The sequence below is a fragment of the Orycteropus afer genome, unplaced genomic scaffold, assembly GCF_000298275.1.
Source record: "Orycteropus afer afer isolate SDZICR_OR568_19922 unplaced genomic scaffold, OryAfe1.0 scaffold00040, whole genome shotgun sequence".
Classification (NCBI taxonomy): Eukaryota; Metazoa; Chordata; class Mammalia; order Tubulidentata; family Orycteropodidae; genus Orycteropus; species Orycteropus afer.
Genome location: NW_006921627.1, coordinates 974037 through 991886, shown reverse-complemented (window position 1 = coordinate 991886; position 17850 = coordinate 974037). Strand labels below are relative to the sequence as shown.

General features: G+C 40.8%; 1 protein-coding gene across 1 annotated transcript in view; it reads right to left on the bottom strand.

Moving 5' to 3' along the window:
- Window positions 1-16889, bottom strand: part of MICAL3 (microtubule associated monooxygenase, calponin and LIM domain containing 3) — a 143407-nt gene extending 126518 nt beyond the window's left edge. The window contains exons 1-8 of the mRNA XM_007937016.2: window positions 16626-16889; window positions 8386-8593; window positions 6399-6515; window positions 5890-5991; window positions 5167-5322; window positions 4042-4142; window positions 1337-1594; window positions 858-973 (exon numbers count right to left, since the gene is read on the bottom strand). Coding sequence (XP_007935207.1) covers window positions 858-973; window positions 1337-1594; window positions 4042-4142; window positions 5167-5322; window positions 5890-5991; window positions 6399-6515; window positions 8386-8593; window positions 16626-16889 — 1322 coding nt within the window. The remainder of the gene's footprint in view (window positions 1-857; window positions 974-1336; window positions 1595-4041; window positions 4143-5166; window positions 5323-5889; window positions 5992-6398; window positions 6516-8385; window positions 8594-16625) is intronic.
- Between the last annotated feature and the right edge of the window lie 961 nt (window positions 16890-17850).

The following is a 17850-nucleotide window of genomic DNA, read 5'->3' as shown; positions in this document are numbered from 1 at the left end:
ATCACTGATGAAATAGGAACGTGCTACTGAATCTACTCAGAATGCCTTCAGTAACAGACTTAAAATTGTATCAACTATCAATTTCACCTAGGAAGTCTTATCTCTCTAGCTCCTGTCTGAGGCCTTAGTCTTTATCAGCCAGCAAATGTTTGGATTTTTACATCCTCTATAAAAATCTGCTTTAAAACACCTGAGTTTTGGGGGTCTGAGTAATGTGTACAAGCATTTGGTATTCCCTTTGAACTCAAAGTCATTTTTAATTTCTTCTTCTATCTCAGTATGAGGAGCTCTGGTAGCGTAGTGCCTAAGGCACTTGCCTGCTAACCAGAAGGCTGGCGGATCAAACCCACCAGCCACTCCTCAGAAGGAAGGTTGGGCAATCTACTTCCATAGTGATACTGTCTCGGAAACCCAAGGAGGGGTCACTATGAGTTGGTCCGACTCAACGGCAAATAACAACAAAAATGTCTCAGTATGACCCATACTACCACACTGTCTTTATTACTTTAAGTCTTTCAGGCTTGAGGGTAAGAGGATCTAATTTACTCTTTTTTCTCTATTTGTTCATGTACCTGTCATAAAGGGATCAGATACCACCCTGGAGTATTATACAAAGATTCAGATATCATTCATCAGTAACAAATATAATTTGGAAAGGAACAAGAGTAGAGCAGTTAGTCAGACTAGATTATCTTTAAGTTTCTATGATTTTATGGATTAATGTTTTACCTTTCCTTCCTTATTATGAAAACATCTTTAGTTAAGAAGGGAAGAAAGAACCTGAACTCTGCCTGAAGAGTAAACCACTTCTCACGCCCAGTTTCTGATGGAAGGAACCCATGGTTGCTATCCATTACCTCTCTGCTAGGACTTCCAAGGGACTTGTTCCTAGAGACCAACTTCGTACCATCCAGGCAGAGTCCATAGCAGCTAGAAAGCCCCGGGCTATTCCTGTTCCCATTGGCCAGAAAGGCTATGAAGGAAATAAAAAACAAAGAATTAAAATAAATCACCTTCTAAAATAGAGAAACTGAGGAACAAAAGAGGCTCTTGAGGGTAGTGTCTGGCAATTATTCAGATACTGACTTCTCTATTTATATCACAAATTGATAGAAGGGCAAGTCACAAAAGCTTCAGAATTTCCATGTATACTTAGCAAGTCTGGGTTCCAGTGGCCTGTGATCCTCCCCTCCTTTCTGGCGTAATTCCTGCAGGGAGTTTACCTCCGCTGCACAACATCTGGAATTAGATGCTCACTCCACAACCCTAGACACAGATTCAAGCTTAAGAGAGGCTACTGCCTCTATCATAAAGTGCTACCATCCTTAGTACTCACCTCTAGGAGGCTGTCCCCAACCAGAGCCACTAATAACTGGTGTCCATTCTGCTCCCGCACCAAGGCAGCATTCTCAGAGGCGTACATACAAGTGAAATCGAACATGGCCACATCTGGCTGCCCGTAGTGATTGATGGCAAAATCCAGAGACGGCAGCTGCTGCTGAGTGGAGAAGTCTGCTGCCTCCCTGGCATAATTCAGCAGAGCCTCTTGGTCCACATTCTCCCGGGAAAGCAAGAGCTCTGTGTCGGCATAGTCCTGTGTCCAGAGAGAGAAGAGGCTCATGGTGGAAAAGCCCAGACAGGGACGTACGAGCTTAGCCAGCCATCGTACACACTACATGTATGAGACACAACCAAGCTTCATAGCTTTTCCTTTCCCCTAAAGTGACTCAACATTGCAAAATTAAATCTTTTACACAAATTAAAAAGAAAAGGGTTGTTTCTAAGAGCACACAGGCTTTCCCTCCTAAAAATACAGTCATGGCTTCTCCATTTAATGAGTATCCTTGAGCAAGTCATTACTTCTTTGATCCTGTCCAATCTACCTCACAGAGTTGTTCAGAATAGTAAATAAAATAAATTTACATGATGGAGTTTTGTGGACTGGAAAAAACACTGTATAGTTTGTTATTACTGGGAATCAGTATCTGGGCAGCAAATAGCTTTGGCAATCAGGACCACAAGGAACACTGAGCTCTGCATAATCAGCAAACCCAAAGGAAGAACCTGAAAGCTTCGGGGCCCAAAGATGTGGAGGCAGGAGCAATAGTAAGTAACCCAGCAGGCTGGAAAGAAATACACTGAAATGGGAGCAAAGGTTTTCAAAATAATATATAGCTTGTGAAAGACTATAGAAACCTGTTGACAAAGAGAACAATCATGAGAGCTTTTCACATAAAGGACTGAAAAAGTTCTTTTCTGTTCTGGAGGTTTGTGGCAATCGAAGCCAAGTCTTTATTTTCCTTAAGTGGGGCCTAAAATTTCCAAGTGCCCCTGATGGCACTTTGAGTTACCACGACAAGATGTTAAAAGCCAAAATGTAAACATTCTAGTTGGTGCTGGAAAGAGTGTTTATTCAACACTGAGTTAGTCGCCACAATGAGTAGCACATGGAGAAGGCAGGGTCCCTGCCCTCTAAAAAAACAAATAAAAAGGAAATCAGGTCTTGGCACTCAAATTGTTTACATAATTTCAATTGATCACTGTAATCTGCCTAATATGGTAAGTTTAAGTCTTAGTCCCAAGGCATACCAACTGCTCTCACTGGCTATTTCTCTTTGACAGCAATGTAACAGCTCAAAATAATCAACATAACAATTTTACAAAGTATCCAACCAAATATATCTTGCTTACACTTTTGGCAGAATGGGCTGTACAAACTGCTTTGTCCTGTTTCTCCTTCTACCACTAGGCTGAGAAACACACAAAGGCCAGGGCACAGGTTCCTGGGTGGAAAGGAGACTTTGTGTTCTGGGCACGTGCTCATCAGCTTGCTCCCCACTCTGTTCTCAGATAAGGCAGTAGTGTCACTCAGCTAAAGCAACTGGATTCATTATCATCCCACAAAGACAAAGGCCTCCCTGAAATTGAGCTGTGATTCTCTGGTGAGAACTGTGCAAGTCTGAATCAGCACATCTGGGGCCTCCTCACTTCTGTCCTTCTCATCACATGGGGATAGTAATTCTCTGGACTGCTGAGAAGAGATGCCAACTGTAGGATTTTCACATTAAACATTCAACTACAGAACATATTCTGGCCAATGAGACCAGAATCACACTTAAGAAATCCTCCTTAAAAAACCACCCACCCTGTGATTCTCTGAGTTAATATTTCAGATCAAAATCTCAGAGCTACCTGAAGAAAAAAAAAAAAAAAGGCTAAGTTGGATTTAGGAGCTCTGGTAGCATAGTGCCTAAGGCATGTGACTACTAACCAGAAGGCTGGAGGTTCAAATCCACCAGCCACTCCTTGGAAGGAAGGTTGGGCAATCTACTTCCGTAGTGATACCGCCTCCGAAATCCAAGGAGGGGTTGCTATGAGTCGGATGTGACTCAATGGCAGTGGGTTTGGTATTTTTATGGTTTAAGTTGGACTTGGCCAAGGATGGTCATTAAGCCCCTGTTAGACCATGAAGAAATCCATATGGGCCAAATATACCCTGATCCAGTAGTCCCTAGATCTCTGATAGCTATATTTGTAGTAAAACCAGAACCGTTGTCAGATTCCTAAAATACTAATTATTGCTTTTTAGTCAACCTCCCTTTTCTCTATACCTCCTCTGAAATGAAGATCTATTAACTGACCAACAGTCATATATAGAACTCCCTATAACCACAGACCAAATCACTGAAAATTAAACCAAATATTGAAACATGAAGTGATATCCAAGACTTGCTTTGAAACAATTTAATGGTGAAAGGGGTACTACTGAAACAATATTGGCCATTAAAGCTAGATAATGGCACATGGGGGTTCATTACATCATTCTGTACTTCTGTTTACATTTGAAAATTCCCATTAAAAAAATTTTTTTTTTAAGTTAAACTGAAAAACACCCAAAATGAGTACATGTTCCCAGGAGATGTGTTAGGTGCCCATCTTCGTTTCCTTGCAGGAAAAACCCACCAGACCATAAAACTCTTTCTCCTGGTGATCACATTAACCACACCACATTTAAAGTTTTGAAAGAAATCCATTGCTCACATGCAGAATCACCCCTTTGTCCAGTAAACTCTGCTTTTTGGCTGTCATAACGAAGTAGTGTGTATCATCTTTGTAATAGACAATGTTCTCCAAATCAATACCTGTGACCAGAAAACAAACATGAACATGTAAGACTTTGAGATAAAGGTATACGAGGATGTCTGGAAAGACTGCACAGGGACCCACAGAGCCCAGGGGGCAGAACGCCACTCAGCAAAAGAGAAAATGAATAAGATTCCTGAACCCAGCCTCTCACTTCCTGCAAATACAATCCATGAAAAGGAGTGAGCTCTGTTTCTCTTTGCTCTGCTCTATAATTCACTTGACACTCTAAGCTATCCTAAAAACAATGATCAGCAGTAAGCAGAAATACAGGATGGGGACATGACCCCCCAAAAAAGATAGTAACCTCTAGAAAGAGGATATGAGTTATTGATCAGGTTAAATGTCTTTGATAGTCATCAAGGAAGCTAGGGGAATCTCCTAGAATCTTGAAAAACAGGACAGACAACTTTATGCCTGGAAGCAGGGGCTGAACTACTGACTTTTTGATTCATTTAATCTAAAAAGTAGATGTAATAGAAAGAATGAACATGTTTTTCTGATGTGGCAAAATATCTAAGTTGATCGATTCAAAAGCTCTCACACAACAATCTAATTCCTATCTAGTACATGGCTTGCTTTCAAGCCCAAACTGGAACTCAGGAAGAAGACTACATCCTCAATACCTGATGTCAGATTCTCAATAAAATCAGAGAACTACCAACCAACGGTTCACCACCTGAAATGCCGTAACACAGTGCCATAGAATAGAGGGAAGGGGCATGGTAGGAGTTGATAGAACACAGAATGAACACTTAAAAATCAATCAATAAAAAGAAACTCAGAGCAACCCGAACACTCCGATGAGGACAAACACTAGAGTCAGAGACAAGTGAGGATAGAAACATTATGCTAAGAAAAAAGCCCAGTGGGGGGTAGGGGGTTGGGCTGGGGTAGAAAGCGCAGAGAGGCAAGCAGCACAACAACAAAACCAAGGACTACCCTACCAATCTCCCCAAGACAAAAAGAACAGGTGGATATTTAAATTACTGTCCTTAGTGCTTTGGAGCCATCTACACCAACCTGTGGCTTCTCTCAGTTCCTGGAAAAATTTTTGGTTGAATATAAAGGCCACACCACTGATTTCTTCCACTTTGGCTTCTGCTGTCGTATTCCGGTTAATAAAATTTGCTGTAATGGCAATGGCCAGTTTACCACGAAATTCTTTCCGACGAAATCCTGAAGGGGAAAAAACTGTCACACAGGTAGCAGTATCTGGCTAGAGAAGGAGGAGGATCACTTCAACTGGATGGGACTGAGGCAGACATTAGCAAAAGGGGGGATGGGAATCAACGGAAATAGTTTAGGGTTGCTCATCTAGGTATGAGAACAAGGTATTTACCTTCCAAGGAATCTAACAATCAAGGTAAGAAGACCAAGTCTCCCATGTATTAACAATTTTGAAATCTGACTGCCCAGAATATTACTCAGTACTAGGGATTTCGTTTTAAAAATAAGTAAATAAAAGGTCACTGCTTATTAATACTTGTATTTAATCCTAACAATACCAACCACACTAGTACAGTCATCTCCTTGCACCCTGACAAGAGTGCCCTGTAAGAAGTAACCTGGATGGATACCAGTTGGCCAAAAGAAGGCTGAAGGCTGCCATCCAATTAGAAGAAGTAGCAAGCAAGCAGATTCTAATAAGTGTGGATTCTGATGACACAAGCTCTCACCACAGGAGTGGGACAAGGTCACCCTTCACTTGGCTAGGATCTAAGCAAAGGAGGAGGGTTCCAATACCTTCCAAGGTGTTCCTACGGCCATCTCCTCCAATGATCACTTCAAATTCATACTCCGATACAGGATGGGTTTTGGGGTGCACCAGTGCCCGCCAACCTATCCCTGTGGACCAAAGTCAAAATGAATCATCCTGACCATATTCACACATCTAAGACTATCTCTAGATACCCAAGTATGCAGATTGCACAAAACTCCAAATCAAAAACACGAGGTGTAGATGCATGGGGGTAAAGACCACATGAAGAAAGAAGCCTTGAAAAAGGCTCACAAAGGGAATTCCTCAACTTATGATTTTCTACAATAAACACAGTGCTTGCAACATCTAATATTATGTCAAAGGCCTCCTCGATGAGCTAAAAGGTCCTCAAAAGATACAGGCTGTACAAACAGAAAAGCCCCTTTTACTAGTTCTGAAAACCCAGTTTCCTCCAGTCTTCTCCCTTAACTTCATTTTCTCTCATGCATTCAATACCCTTTCATCGCTCTTCATTTGTTCCAATCCAACTTACGTTCATTTTCTTGGTCCTCAGGAGGCTGTACAAGTCCTTGGAATTCTACATTGACATGGATTTCAACGCCTAGGATCAAGGCTACTTTCAACAGTATGAGCTGGAGCTGACGGATACCTGATGAATACAAATGTTACATCTTTGAAAGAGACCTACTGAGAGAGTAATGGTTAGCTGTCACTAGTCAGATTCCCACCCACCCACCCACAGCTCCTTCTGTCTGTCTGTCTGTCTTTCTTAAACAGTAAATATAAGCTGATGGAAGGGATGTCCCAGAGAGACACCTGAGGCCATGCCTACCTCTGGGGCAGGTGTTCAAAACATCCAGAAGCCTACGGTCAAGAAGTGAGTCTCATTTTTGTTTTCTCCTGATTGAGTCAAAGGCACTGTTACAGCCACCATTACTTAGCAGAATCTACAATCTTGACAGGACATGGCTCTTCCTGGGGAAGACAGAGGCATGTGCCTTCCAGTCTGACCCAAAGCTATGGAACTACCCTTGAGGCACTCACAGCATCTTTCTTTCATTCTATTACCTCACTGATCTCTGCACATTCTCATAAGGTGAGAAAAGGAAACCACAACTCAACCATATTCTCTTACCATTCTCCTTCCCATCACTAGTCTCATTAGGGAAACTAAGGTGCCAAATGATTGAAAATCTTGCTCATAATCATGGTGAGCATCATTCATTTCTTCAATATTCAGTGAGTACCTACGTGCCAGACACTGCAGCAGCACCAGGTATACAGATAGGAAAACCTAGTCCCTGATTTCTGTCAAATTCTCTTAGCCCCAAGACAAATCCTTTAGACATAAGGCAGATAGACCCACTGAATTAATGACCCTTGATCCTCTGTGAAGACAACCCTACCTATAGCCTGTGACTAATCTGCTGGGAGCACATACAAATCCTCCTCTAAGTCATTGCGGCTATTTTCCCCTACTCACCACACCACCACCCTTCTGACTCACCCTCCCAAAGACTCATTAAATCTTATGCTGGCATACATTTTATTTCTGCAGACAACTGTGAGTTCCAAGATGCTTTACAAATTATAACCCAACAGATGGGCCGAATGCTTCCTCTGCAGGCAGTGTGTCAGTGGAATGTAGCAGCTGCTGGCTGGGGTTTGATAAAACAGCACAACCACTTCAAAAAGCAAAAGGTTCAATGGTTGGATGTATTTCCAGGGCACACCTGGAGGAGTTCAGGACATAGGCTGCTTGACAGAGCTGCCACAGAATCATACATAGTGATCAATAAATAAGACTTCAACTTCACACTCCAGAAACTCTCTGTTCTGTATTGCTTTTCCAACAGACCACTTTATAGTCATGAAAACAAAATGTATTGTTATTAACTTGTATTTACTCTATAGAGAAGCACAGGCCCACGGTCAGCTTGGAAAGAGATGGCAAGAGTACAGTAATAGCTGTCTTGGCTATACACCTCACGAGATCCTCCCTGCCGAAATAATCCCATTATTGATGTAACAGTCAAGACCAACTAGGACTCTACATTGTCATTAAGTGTGGTTTTGGACTCCAGGACTGTGTCTCCACAGCACTTTGCTCTTATATTAGTAAGGCATGTATCATATCACATTACAGATAGCTGCATGTCTGTGTGCCTCTTCAACTGGACTAAGATCCACCAATTGGTCATCTGTTTCCCCAATGCTTGGCCTGTGGTGCCTACCTGGCCTACTGCAAATAGTCAGTAAGACTCTAAGACTTAAATTAGAATGCCTTATGTCAAACTCATTTTACAGGAGATACACTTGCAATTAAGAGTCCTAGGTTACATAATGACTGGGTTGCAGGTATTTTGACTCCAAGCAAAGTGTGCTTTCTACAAGATAGATACTAATGATATCAGAATGAATTGGGCTGTTGAGTATTCTGCAGACAATCTGCTTGTCTCTTTCTACTGAATAACAGGAAGGAGAGAAGGGAACACTATAGGAGAAATGGTTTTACTTACTGATATGGTCAATGGCTCCAGCACAGAACTTGCCATAGAACTTCTTGGCACCCAGACCTCGCAGATCATGTATGGTGAATGGCCAGAGATGCAAGACGTTGTTGCGAGAGAAAGCATCTCGTTTCTCAATAACGACCACCTTGGCTCCCAGTAAGGATAAGTCAATGGCTGTGCGGAGACCACAGGGGCCAGCTCCAATGATGAGACACTGAAATAACAGCTACTATCAGCGCAAAGGCAGCACTGTGTGAGAAAGCTCACATTTCTACTCAGGCTTTATAATCTCATTCTTTCTAAAACCTCCAGATAAAACTATTGTCCCCACTAACAAGAAACCTTCCAATACATCTGGGCCATAGAAAAATACACGCAATGGTTTGAGATTAAGAGCTAGGATTACTGTGGATAAGAGACTTTAATCATCAATGCTGGGTATAAACCTAGTACATGTTCACTTTGGACAGTCTATAAGGCCCACAGGTATGTAACATCTTTGAACGGGTCATCATTTCAACAAATAATCTGAAAATCATTTCTAAACTTTCATCATTAGGTGAGGAACTTTTAAAAAAGGTTTTAAGTCAATTGTTGGACCTGTGGGTTCAGGACTATGTTTGTGGGGGACATAAAGCTTAAATGGCATAACGTACTACATGAAAACATTGTTCTACATCCTATTTTCATGACTAGTGACTGGGGTCTTAAAAGCTTGCAAGTGGCCATCTAGATGTAACAAGTGATCTCAGATTCCTAGTCTGGAGCAAAAAAGAATGAAGAATATCAAAGATGCATGGAAACAATTAATCCAAAGGACTAGTGGAAGACATGAACCCCAGACTATATGACCATGAGACCAGAACTAGGTGGTGTCCGGCTACCAGTGTCAACCATTCGGAAAGGGATCAGTGCAAGAGATCCTGAATAGACTGGGAGAAAAATGAGGAACAAAGCTCAAAATCTGTTCTAATGGAGGCTGGTGAAACCCCCAACACTATGGCCCCTAGTTACCTCTCAGGCCTGGAACTGAACTTATTCCTGTGGCTTCCAGTCAAACAACAGACAGGCATATAGGGTGAACATTTATAGCAGGTAGATACACTCCTTAGAATAAGCAATCATGGGAGATCAGAAAAGCAGTACTTGCACAGGGAGATAGCTCAGGGGGCAGGAATGCATAGAAAGAAGGACATAGGGAAGAGAATTACAAGGAGGAAGTGGGAAGAGAGCTGTACATTGTGGGGAATTGCAGTCAGTGTCATGAAACAAAACATGTATGAACTGCTGTATGGAAAATGAATTTGCTAACTCAATCACAGGACCAATATTGTATTTGTCCACTATTATAAAAGTCAAGGAAAGGTTTATACATAGAAGGAAGCCCTCTTTGTTGGTTACTAGGGACTGGGGGGTGGGATGGGGAGGCTAAATTCCTAGATAGGTTGGGGTGGTGGATAGAAATATATAGAGAGAGAGAGAAAAAGAAAAAACCCAAAGATTATTAGTGGTTATAAGAGATAGGAGAAAAATGGGAAAGGGGAAGCTTTTGTTTGCAGGGCACTGAGTTGATGCTAATGGTGGTAGACTATTTTAGAAAAAGGTAGCAATAATGGTGGCACAACATGAAAAATGTTGTCAGTGTCCCTGAGCTGTAAACAGGGAGGTTGGTATGTTGGTGAATGTCTTGGTATGTATGTTTTTACCGCAATAAAAGTAAAAAAAAAAAAGAAAGTTAATTTTCTCTGTAAAACTTTCACCCAAATCACAATAAACATTAAAAAAAAAGTTTTTAAGTTAAGTCTACCTCTGTCCAAGATGACAGAGATTATTCAATATGTACTGCAAGCAGTCTTAGAATCCGGGAATGCGTCTACCATCAAAATGATTCCTAATAGTTAACTTTCAAGAGTCAAAATTTCATTTGCTGAAAAGAGTTCTAAAATCATCATCTCTAAGCAGAAAGTCCAAGGACAAATGGACTCAGAGTGAAAGTGAACACATCTTAACTAGTTTATATGTGCAAAACAAAAGGAAGACAAGCAATTTTACTCCTAATAGAACTTCAGCTCTCATTCATGAAAGTCAGGCCTTAGAATTTCTTGAATTTTATTGATGGATATCTATCAAAATGCAAACCACTGGGAGGGTCTCTAGGTATCCAGAGGGCAATTTAAAACTCATTAAAGGGAAGATGGCAGAATAGGCAAACAACCAACATAAATCCTCTTCAACAAAGAAAAGAGAAACCAATTGACAGAGATACAGGAGATAATCCTGGAGCCCTGAACTTTGAAAGGAAGTATACAGAAGTGGATTAGGCACCAACCAGTGGAAAAACCTGAATGAAAACAGTGAGTACAGAGACAGTCAGAGCAGTGGACTGTCAGCTACTCTGACGGGACCAACAGCCTGAATATTTCTAAGTGGTGTTGGGACCTGAGAATTGACCTAAAGATCAGCCCTGTTTGCCAAGGGCTGCAGGAATGACTGTGCTGGTGGCCTATGACTAGGAAGAGAAACAGCAAGGAGGGAGACAACCTGAGCTGTGGACTTTCAGCTGTCTGGAGGGTGCAGCCATTTTGAATGTTTACAAGCGGTAGCCATTTTGGATATTTAAAGTGACCAAGGGTGCAGCCATTTTGAATGTTTACAAGTGGTGGCCATTTTGGATATTTAAAGTGACCGAGGACCCAGCCATTTTGAACATTTATAAGCAGTGGCCATTTTGGATTTTGACAGCATTCTCATTCGGATTCCAGGGACCTCAGAATAGTCTCCATTTGCCAAGGGCGTCACGGACATACGGGAGGCTGACAATGGGAAAAGAGACAGGTGGTGAGTATATAACTGCTGCCAACTAGCAAACAGAGGAGCGCAGCACAGTACCCTGCTTACACAGATAACACAAACAAAACAAAACAAAAAAACTGAAAAATCATGGGCAAGTCATGCCAACATACAATCACCAGTTAAATACAAACACAAAAACATCACAATGCCTCGGAAATAACAGAGCATCACAGTCCACACAAAGAAGCAAGGGAAACAAAGGACTAGGCTACAGACCCAAAACACATCCCTGAGGAAGATGCAGCACTGGAATTCCCTCATAAGGAATTCAAAAGAATTATATTTAGGTGTACCTTCAATGAATTGAGAGACAGATCAAGGAAAACACTGACAAAATTGAGGAAAACACAGACAAAACCCTAGAACAATTTCAAAAGACAATGCAAGAACAAAATGACAAAATAAATGAAAAATCAGAAACGATACAGAATCTACACACGGAAATCCAGAAGATTAATGCTAAATTTCCAGAAATAGATAACACATTGAATGGGCAAAGGAGTAGAATTGAATTAATAGAAGACAGAATTAGTGATATTGAAGGCAAATACCTTAATACTTCTTTGGAAAGGGATCAATCAGAAAAAAGGTCAAAACAAAATGAAGAAAGCCTAAAGTCCATGTGGGATACCATCAAAAGGAATAACCTACATGTAATCGGAATTCCAGAACAGGAAGAGACAGACAAAACCACAGAAAAAATTGTCAAAATTTGTTGGAAGAGAATTTTCCTGGTATGATGAAAGATGAGAATATATTCACTCAACAAGTCCAATGAAGCCCAAACAGGATAGACCCCAAAAGAAAATCACCAATACATATCATCATCAAACTCACCAGAACCAAAGACAAAGAAAGAATCTTGAAAGCAGCACAGGAAAAATAAAAAGTTACCTACAACAGGCAACCCAAAACACTAAGCTTGAATTTCTCGGCAGAAACTATGCAGGCAAGAAGACAATGGGATGGTATATATAAAATCCCAAAAGAGAAAAATTTCCCACCAAGAATTATATACCCAGCAACACTGTCCCTCAAATATGATGGTGAAATTAGGACATTTCCAGATAAGCTGAAATTAAGGGAATTTGTTAAAACCAGACCAACCTTACAAGAGATACTAAAGGGAATCCTTTGGACAGAGAACCAACAACAGCAAACAACAACTGACCATTAACACACATGGTGACATAACCCAGAAACCAACCCAGTTATAGAAGTATCCAAAGTAAATAAGCCTACAAGATTGTAAACAGAGAACCAGAGTCATCAATTGACAAATGAGAACAACTACAAACCAAAAAGTGGGAAAAAATTGTGTAGGTACAGAACTTCTACATGGTAGGAAAGTCAAGACAACTACCAGATAGAATGGACTGTTCTAAACTTGAGAAGAAAACTATAAATCACAGGGTAACCTCAAAGATAAATGATAAACCTTCACATCAAAATAAAAAAGAGGACCAGCACAAATATTTAGCAAATACTAAAACAACAGCAACAAAGGAAGTGATAACACGATTCATAAACAAAATGAGCTCAGCACAGAAAATTATATGGAACAAAGAAATCAACACCGTGAAAAAGCACATAACAAAATGAGAGCAACAAATTCATACTTGTTGATAAGTACATTATCTGGCAAGGGACTTATTTCTAAGATTTATAGAAAACTCCAACACCTCAACAGCAAAGGGATTAACAATCCAGTTGAAAAACGGGCAGAAGACATGAATAGACACTTCAACAAGGAGGATATTCAGGTGGCCAGCAAATACATGAAGAGAGGCTCATGATCACTGGCCATCAGAGAGATGCAAATCAAAATAATAATGAGATACCATCTCACTCCAGCACTGATGGCAAGGTTCAATGAGACAGAAGATAACAAATGCTGGCAGGGATGTGGAGAGATTGGGACTCTCATACACTGCTGGTGGGACTGTGAAGTGAAACAACCATTGTGAAAGGCAGTATGGCAATTCCTTAGAAAGCTGGAATTTGAGATACCACTGGACCCAGCAATCCCTTTACTAGGTATAAATCCTAGAGAGGTGAGAGCCAGGACAGGAACAGATATACGTATACCTTTGTTCATCACAGAACTATTTACAATAGCAAAAAGATGGAAACAACTTATGTGTCCATCAATGGAAGAGGGATGACCAAACTATGGTACATACACACAATGGAATGCTATGCAGCACTAAAGAATAATGTAGAGTCTGCAAAACATCACATAACATGGATGAACTTGGAGGACATTATGCTGAATGAAATAAGTCAATCACAGAAGGACAAATAATAGTATTAGTTTGTTGTTGTGGAAGATCAAGAAAAGGTTTATATATGGAGGGAAACTTTCTTTGTTGGTTGCCAGGGTTGGGAGGAGAGGGAAGGGAACACTGTAAACAAACAAACAAAAAAACCAATGCATTGACCCATGTCACTTTAGTTTTATGTATTGCACTGTACATAAATTATATTTTCAAAAAATGCATTAAAATAAAATAAAATAAACCAAACCCTTAAAGGATATATTAACAATCACATAGTTATCTGCAACTTCATTTCCCTGGTAGCTTTCTCCAAAATTCTCACAGAAGGCATTCTTACATAAGGAGGAAAGCAGCAAAGGCATCTTTCCTTCTTTGCTTCCTCAGACCTACTTCTGCCCAGGTGTTTGAACATCTCAGATCTTTGCCCAGGTCTACCTATATCATGCAAGCGCTATTTCTCTAGATTGTAAAATAAATCAATAAATAATAAAGCAATGGAAATACTTGGGTTCACAAGGTACCTGCTTATGAATCAAAACAAATTTTTAGGATATGGATGGGAAGTGGTCTGAGGCCAGTGGCAAATCCCCAAAATGGCAAATACTATACTTTTTTGGTTATTGAGTATAGAATAATGATGACATGCCACACATCATGAAGCCAGGTTCAGATAGGATGCTAACTGAGCTTGGGTGCTCCTTGCTAAATGATTTGGATCCTCTTAGCAGTGTGAGATTCAAAATACAGCCTCGCAACAAAGGTAGATGCTATTACATATACAAAATTGCAATAACAGCAATAACAACAGCCTACAAGTGGATACACAGATAGATACACAAGCTGAACAGATGTGGGAAGGACAATCAGACTATACTAATGAATACATATAGGCTAGACAAGAGGAGCCTTTTACATATGTATCTATATGTGCTGCAAATATATCTATGAATATAGTAGAGCATAAAACCTACTGCCATCGAGTCAATTATGACTCATAGCAACCCCCATTTGGTTTCTGAGGCAGTAAATCTTTACAGAAGTAGAATGTCCTGTCTTCCTTCCATGGAGTGCCTGATGGGTTTGAATGACCAATCTTCTGTTTAGCGGTCAAATGCCTTAGGCACTGTGCCTTTATAGTAGAGCATAGAGGGGACAGAGTTATAAAAACTTCTTACCCATAACCAAACACCTTGTCGAATGAGTCCTGGGACTCAGGACCATAGTCTAAGGGCACATCAAGGTCAAGTCCACAAAGACAATATTCTACATCCTACTTTGGTGAGTAGTGACTGGGGTCTTAATATTCTACATCCTGCTTTGGTAAGTAGTGACTGGGGTCTTAAAAGCCTGTGAGCAGCCATCTAAGGTGTAACTATGGTCTCTCCCCATCTAGAGCAAAGAAGAGTGAAGAAAATCAAGACACAAAGAAACAACTAGTCCAAAGGGCTAATAGACCACATGTAACCCAGCATCCAAGACCCTGAGACCAGAAGAACTAGATGGTGCCTGACTACCACTGCTGACAGCTCTGAAAGGGATCATATTAGGAGGTCATGGATAGAGTGGGAGAAAAATGTGAAACAAAGTCAAAATCATAAAAAAGACTAATCTTACTGGTCTGATGGAGACTGGTGGAAACCTCAAGACTATGGCCCTCAGATGACACTCTTCAGGTCTGGAACTGAATCACTCCTGCAGCTCAATTTTCAGCCAAACAATAGAGAGGCCTGTAAGGTGAACAGTAACACCAGGGAGGTACACCCTCCTCAAAACTATCAACCATATAAAGCCAGAAGGGCAGCATTTGCCTAGGGAAAAAGCTCAGAAGGCAGAAAGGAATAGGAAAGAAGGACAAATGGAAGCAGTCAACATACAAAGGAAGTATGAAGAGTGTCATTACATTCCAGGGATTGCAATCAATGTCACAAAAAAAATGTGTATGCCCTACTTTGGTGAGTAGCGACTGGGGTCTTAAAAGCTTACAAGCAGCCATTTACATGTAACAATTGGTCTCTCCTCATCCAGAGCAAAGAAAAATGAAGAAAACCAAAGACACATGGAAACAATTAGTCCAAGGGACTACTGGACCATACAAACTTCAGCCTATATGACCATGAGACCAGAAGAACTAGATGGTGCCCAGCTACCAATGTCAACTACTTGGAAAGGGATCAGTACAGGAGATCCCGGATAGAGTAGGAGAAAAACATGGAACAAAACTCAAAATCATAAAAAAGACCAGGCTTACTGGTTGGACAGAGACTCATGAAACTCCCTGGACTATGGTCCCTAGTCACCCTTCAGGCCAGACACTGAACTCAATTCTGTGGCTTCTAGCCAAACAACAGACAGGCATATAAGATGAACATTTACACCAGGTAGATACACTCCTTGGAACAATCAATCATGGGACATCACAAGGGCATTATTTTCCCACGGAGACAGCTCAGAGGGCAGGAATGCATAGAAAAGAAGGACAGAGAGAAAAGGTAACTACAGGGAGGAAGTGGGGAGAGAGCTGTTATATTATGGGGATTGTAGTCAATGTCATGAAACAAAATGTATATTCACTGCTGTATGGAAAATGAATTTGTTCTGTAAACTTTCACCCAAATCACAATTAAAAAAAAAAAAAAGTGTATGACTTGTTGAATGGAAAAACAATTTGCTCTGTATCTAAAAACCAAACCAAATTCACTGCTGTTGAGTCGGATCCAACTCATAGCGACCCCTCCTTGGGTTTCTGAAGCAGTGTCACTACAGAAGTAGATCACAGCAAGTTTTTTATTTATTTATTTATTTATTTAAAAAGACCCTTAGCAAAAGAAAAAGATCATATCCCCTTTGATTTCAGGATTGTTCTTAAATCACTGAAACATTTACTCACCAACGAGAAATTCATGAAGTATGCTTAGCATAGGGTCTAGCTCATGGAATAGTCAAATGAATACAGGTAATGAACCACCAAGTTTCAGTAAGGTACAACCTTGACTTCCTATGCTAAGTTATAGCTTAATTTGCCTGATTCTATATTCAGTCCTTCTCTTTGGCTTTGGTTAAACCCTCAGGTCAGTGACTCCAGATGCCAGGACCTGAAAGCAACCAAGTTCTTACCTTAGTGTTAGTGCATACTTTTCCCTTTTTGTAGTCTTTGTGGCTGCCTCGTTTGTCCAACTTTGACCAGAGGGCTTTGGCTTTCCAGTAGTTAAGCTTAGACTTGAGCTTATGATAGAAGGAGCGGTAGTCCTTGGGCTTCAGTTCCAGGTGGTCACAGAGCTCTTGGAAGGCCTTGAGAGTTCCCTTGCAGGTGGTGGCCTGGACAAACCGGTCAAAAAGGATGTGAGCTTGATTCATTGTCTCATTCTTACTTTCCTCCATGCTTTGCCACACTCAGCATCCCCCTCACTGAGGGGGAAGTGGGATGGCCGTTGATCCACCTGACACTGTCACATCAATCTAAGAAAAAGGAGAAAGACAAAGAAATGGTCAGCAAATCCAAGCTTGTTTCTACAAACATCTTTCAGGAGACATAACTGTTATTCAAAGTGGAGTTCCTAAGTGTTATGTTCATTTGTTTAACAAATATATACTGCATATCTTCTACACTCCAGGCACTATGCTAGACACTGAGGATGGAAAGATGAGTCAGACAGTTTTTCCTGAAAGGAGCATACAGCCTAAAAACGGTACAACCACTGTGGAAAATAATAAAGTGCTTCCTTAAAAAGTTGGAAACAGAAACACCACTGTATTCAGCAAACCCACTACTAAGTAAATATCCTGAAGAAGTGGGACATGAGTAGATAAATACACACCTATGTTCATCACAACCCTACTAATGATAGTAAGGGAGCTCTGATAGCATAGTGCTTAAGGCATTTACTTGACTGCTAAGAAGGCTGGCGGTTCAAACCAGCCACTCCTCGGAAGGAAGATGGGGCAATCTACTTCTATAGTGATAGCATAGTGCCTAAGGCACTTGACTGCTAACCAGAAGGCTGGCGGTTCAAACCCACCAGCCACTCCTCGGAAGGAAGATGGGGCAATCTACTTCCTTGCCTTGGACACCCAAGGAAGGGTCACTGTGAGTCAGGTCCAACTCGATAGTACATAACAACAACAACAACAATGATAGTAAAGAGATGGAACCAGCTTAAGTGCCCATCAACTGATGAATGGATAACCAAACCATGGTACATATTCACAATGGAATACTATGCAACACTAAAGAATAATGAAGAATCTGCTAAACTTCATAACATAGATAAACTTGGAGGACATTATGCTGGGTGAAGTAAGTCAATCACAGACGGACAAATATTGTATGAGTCCACTATTA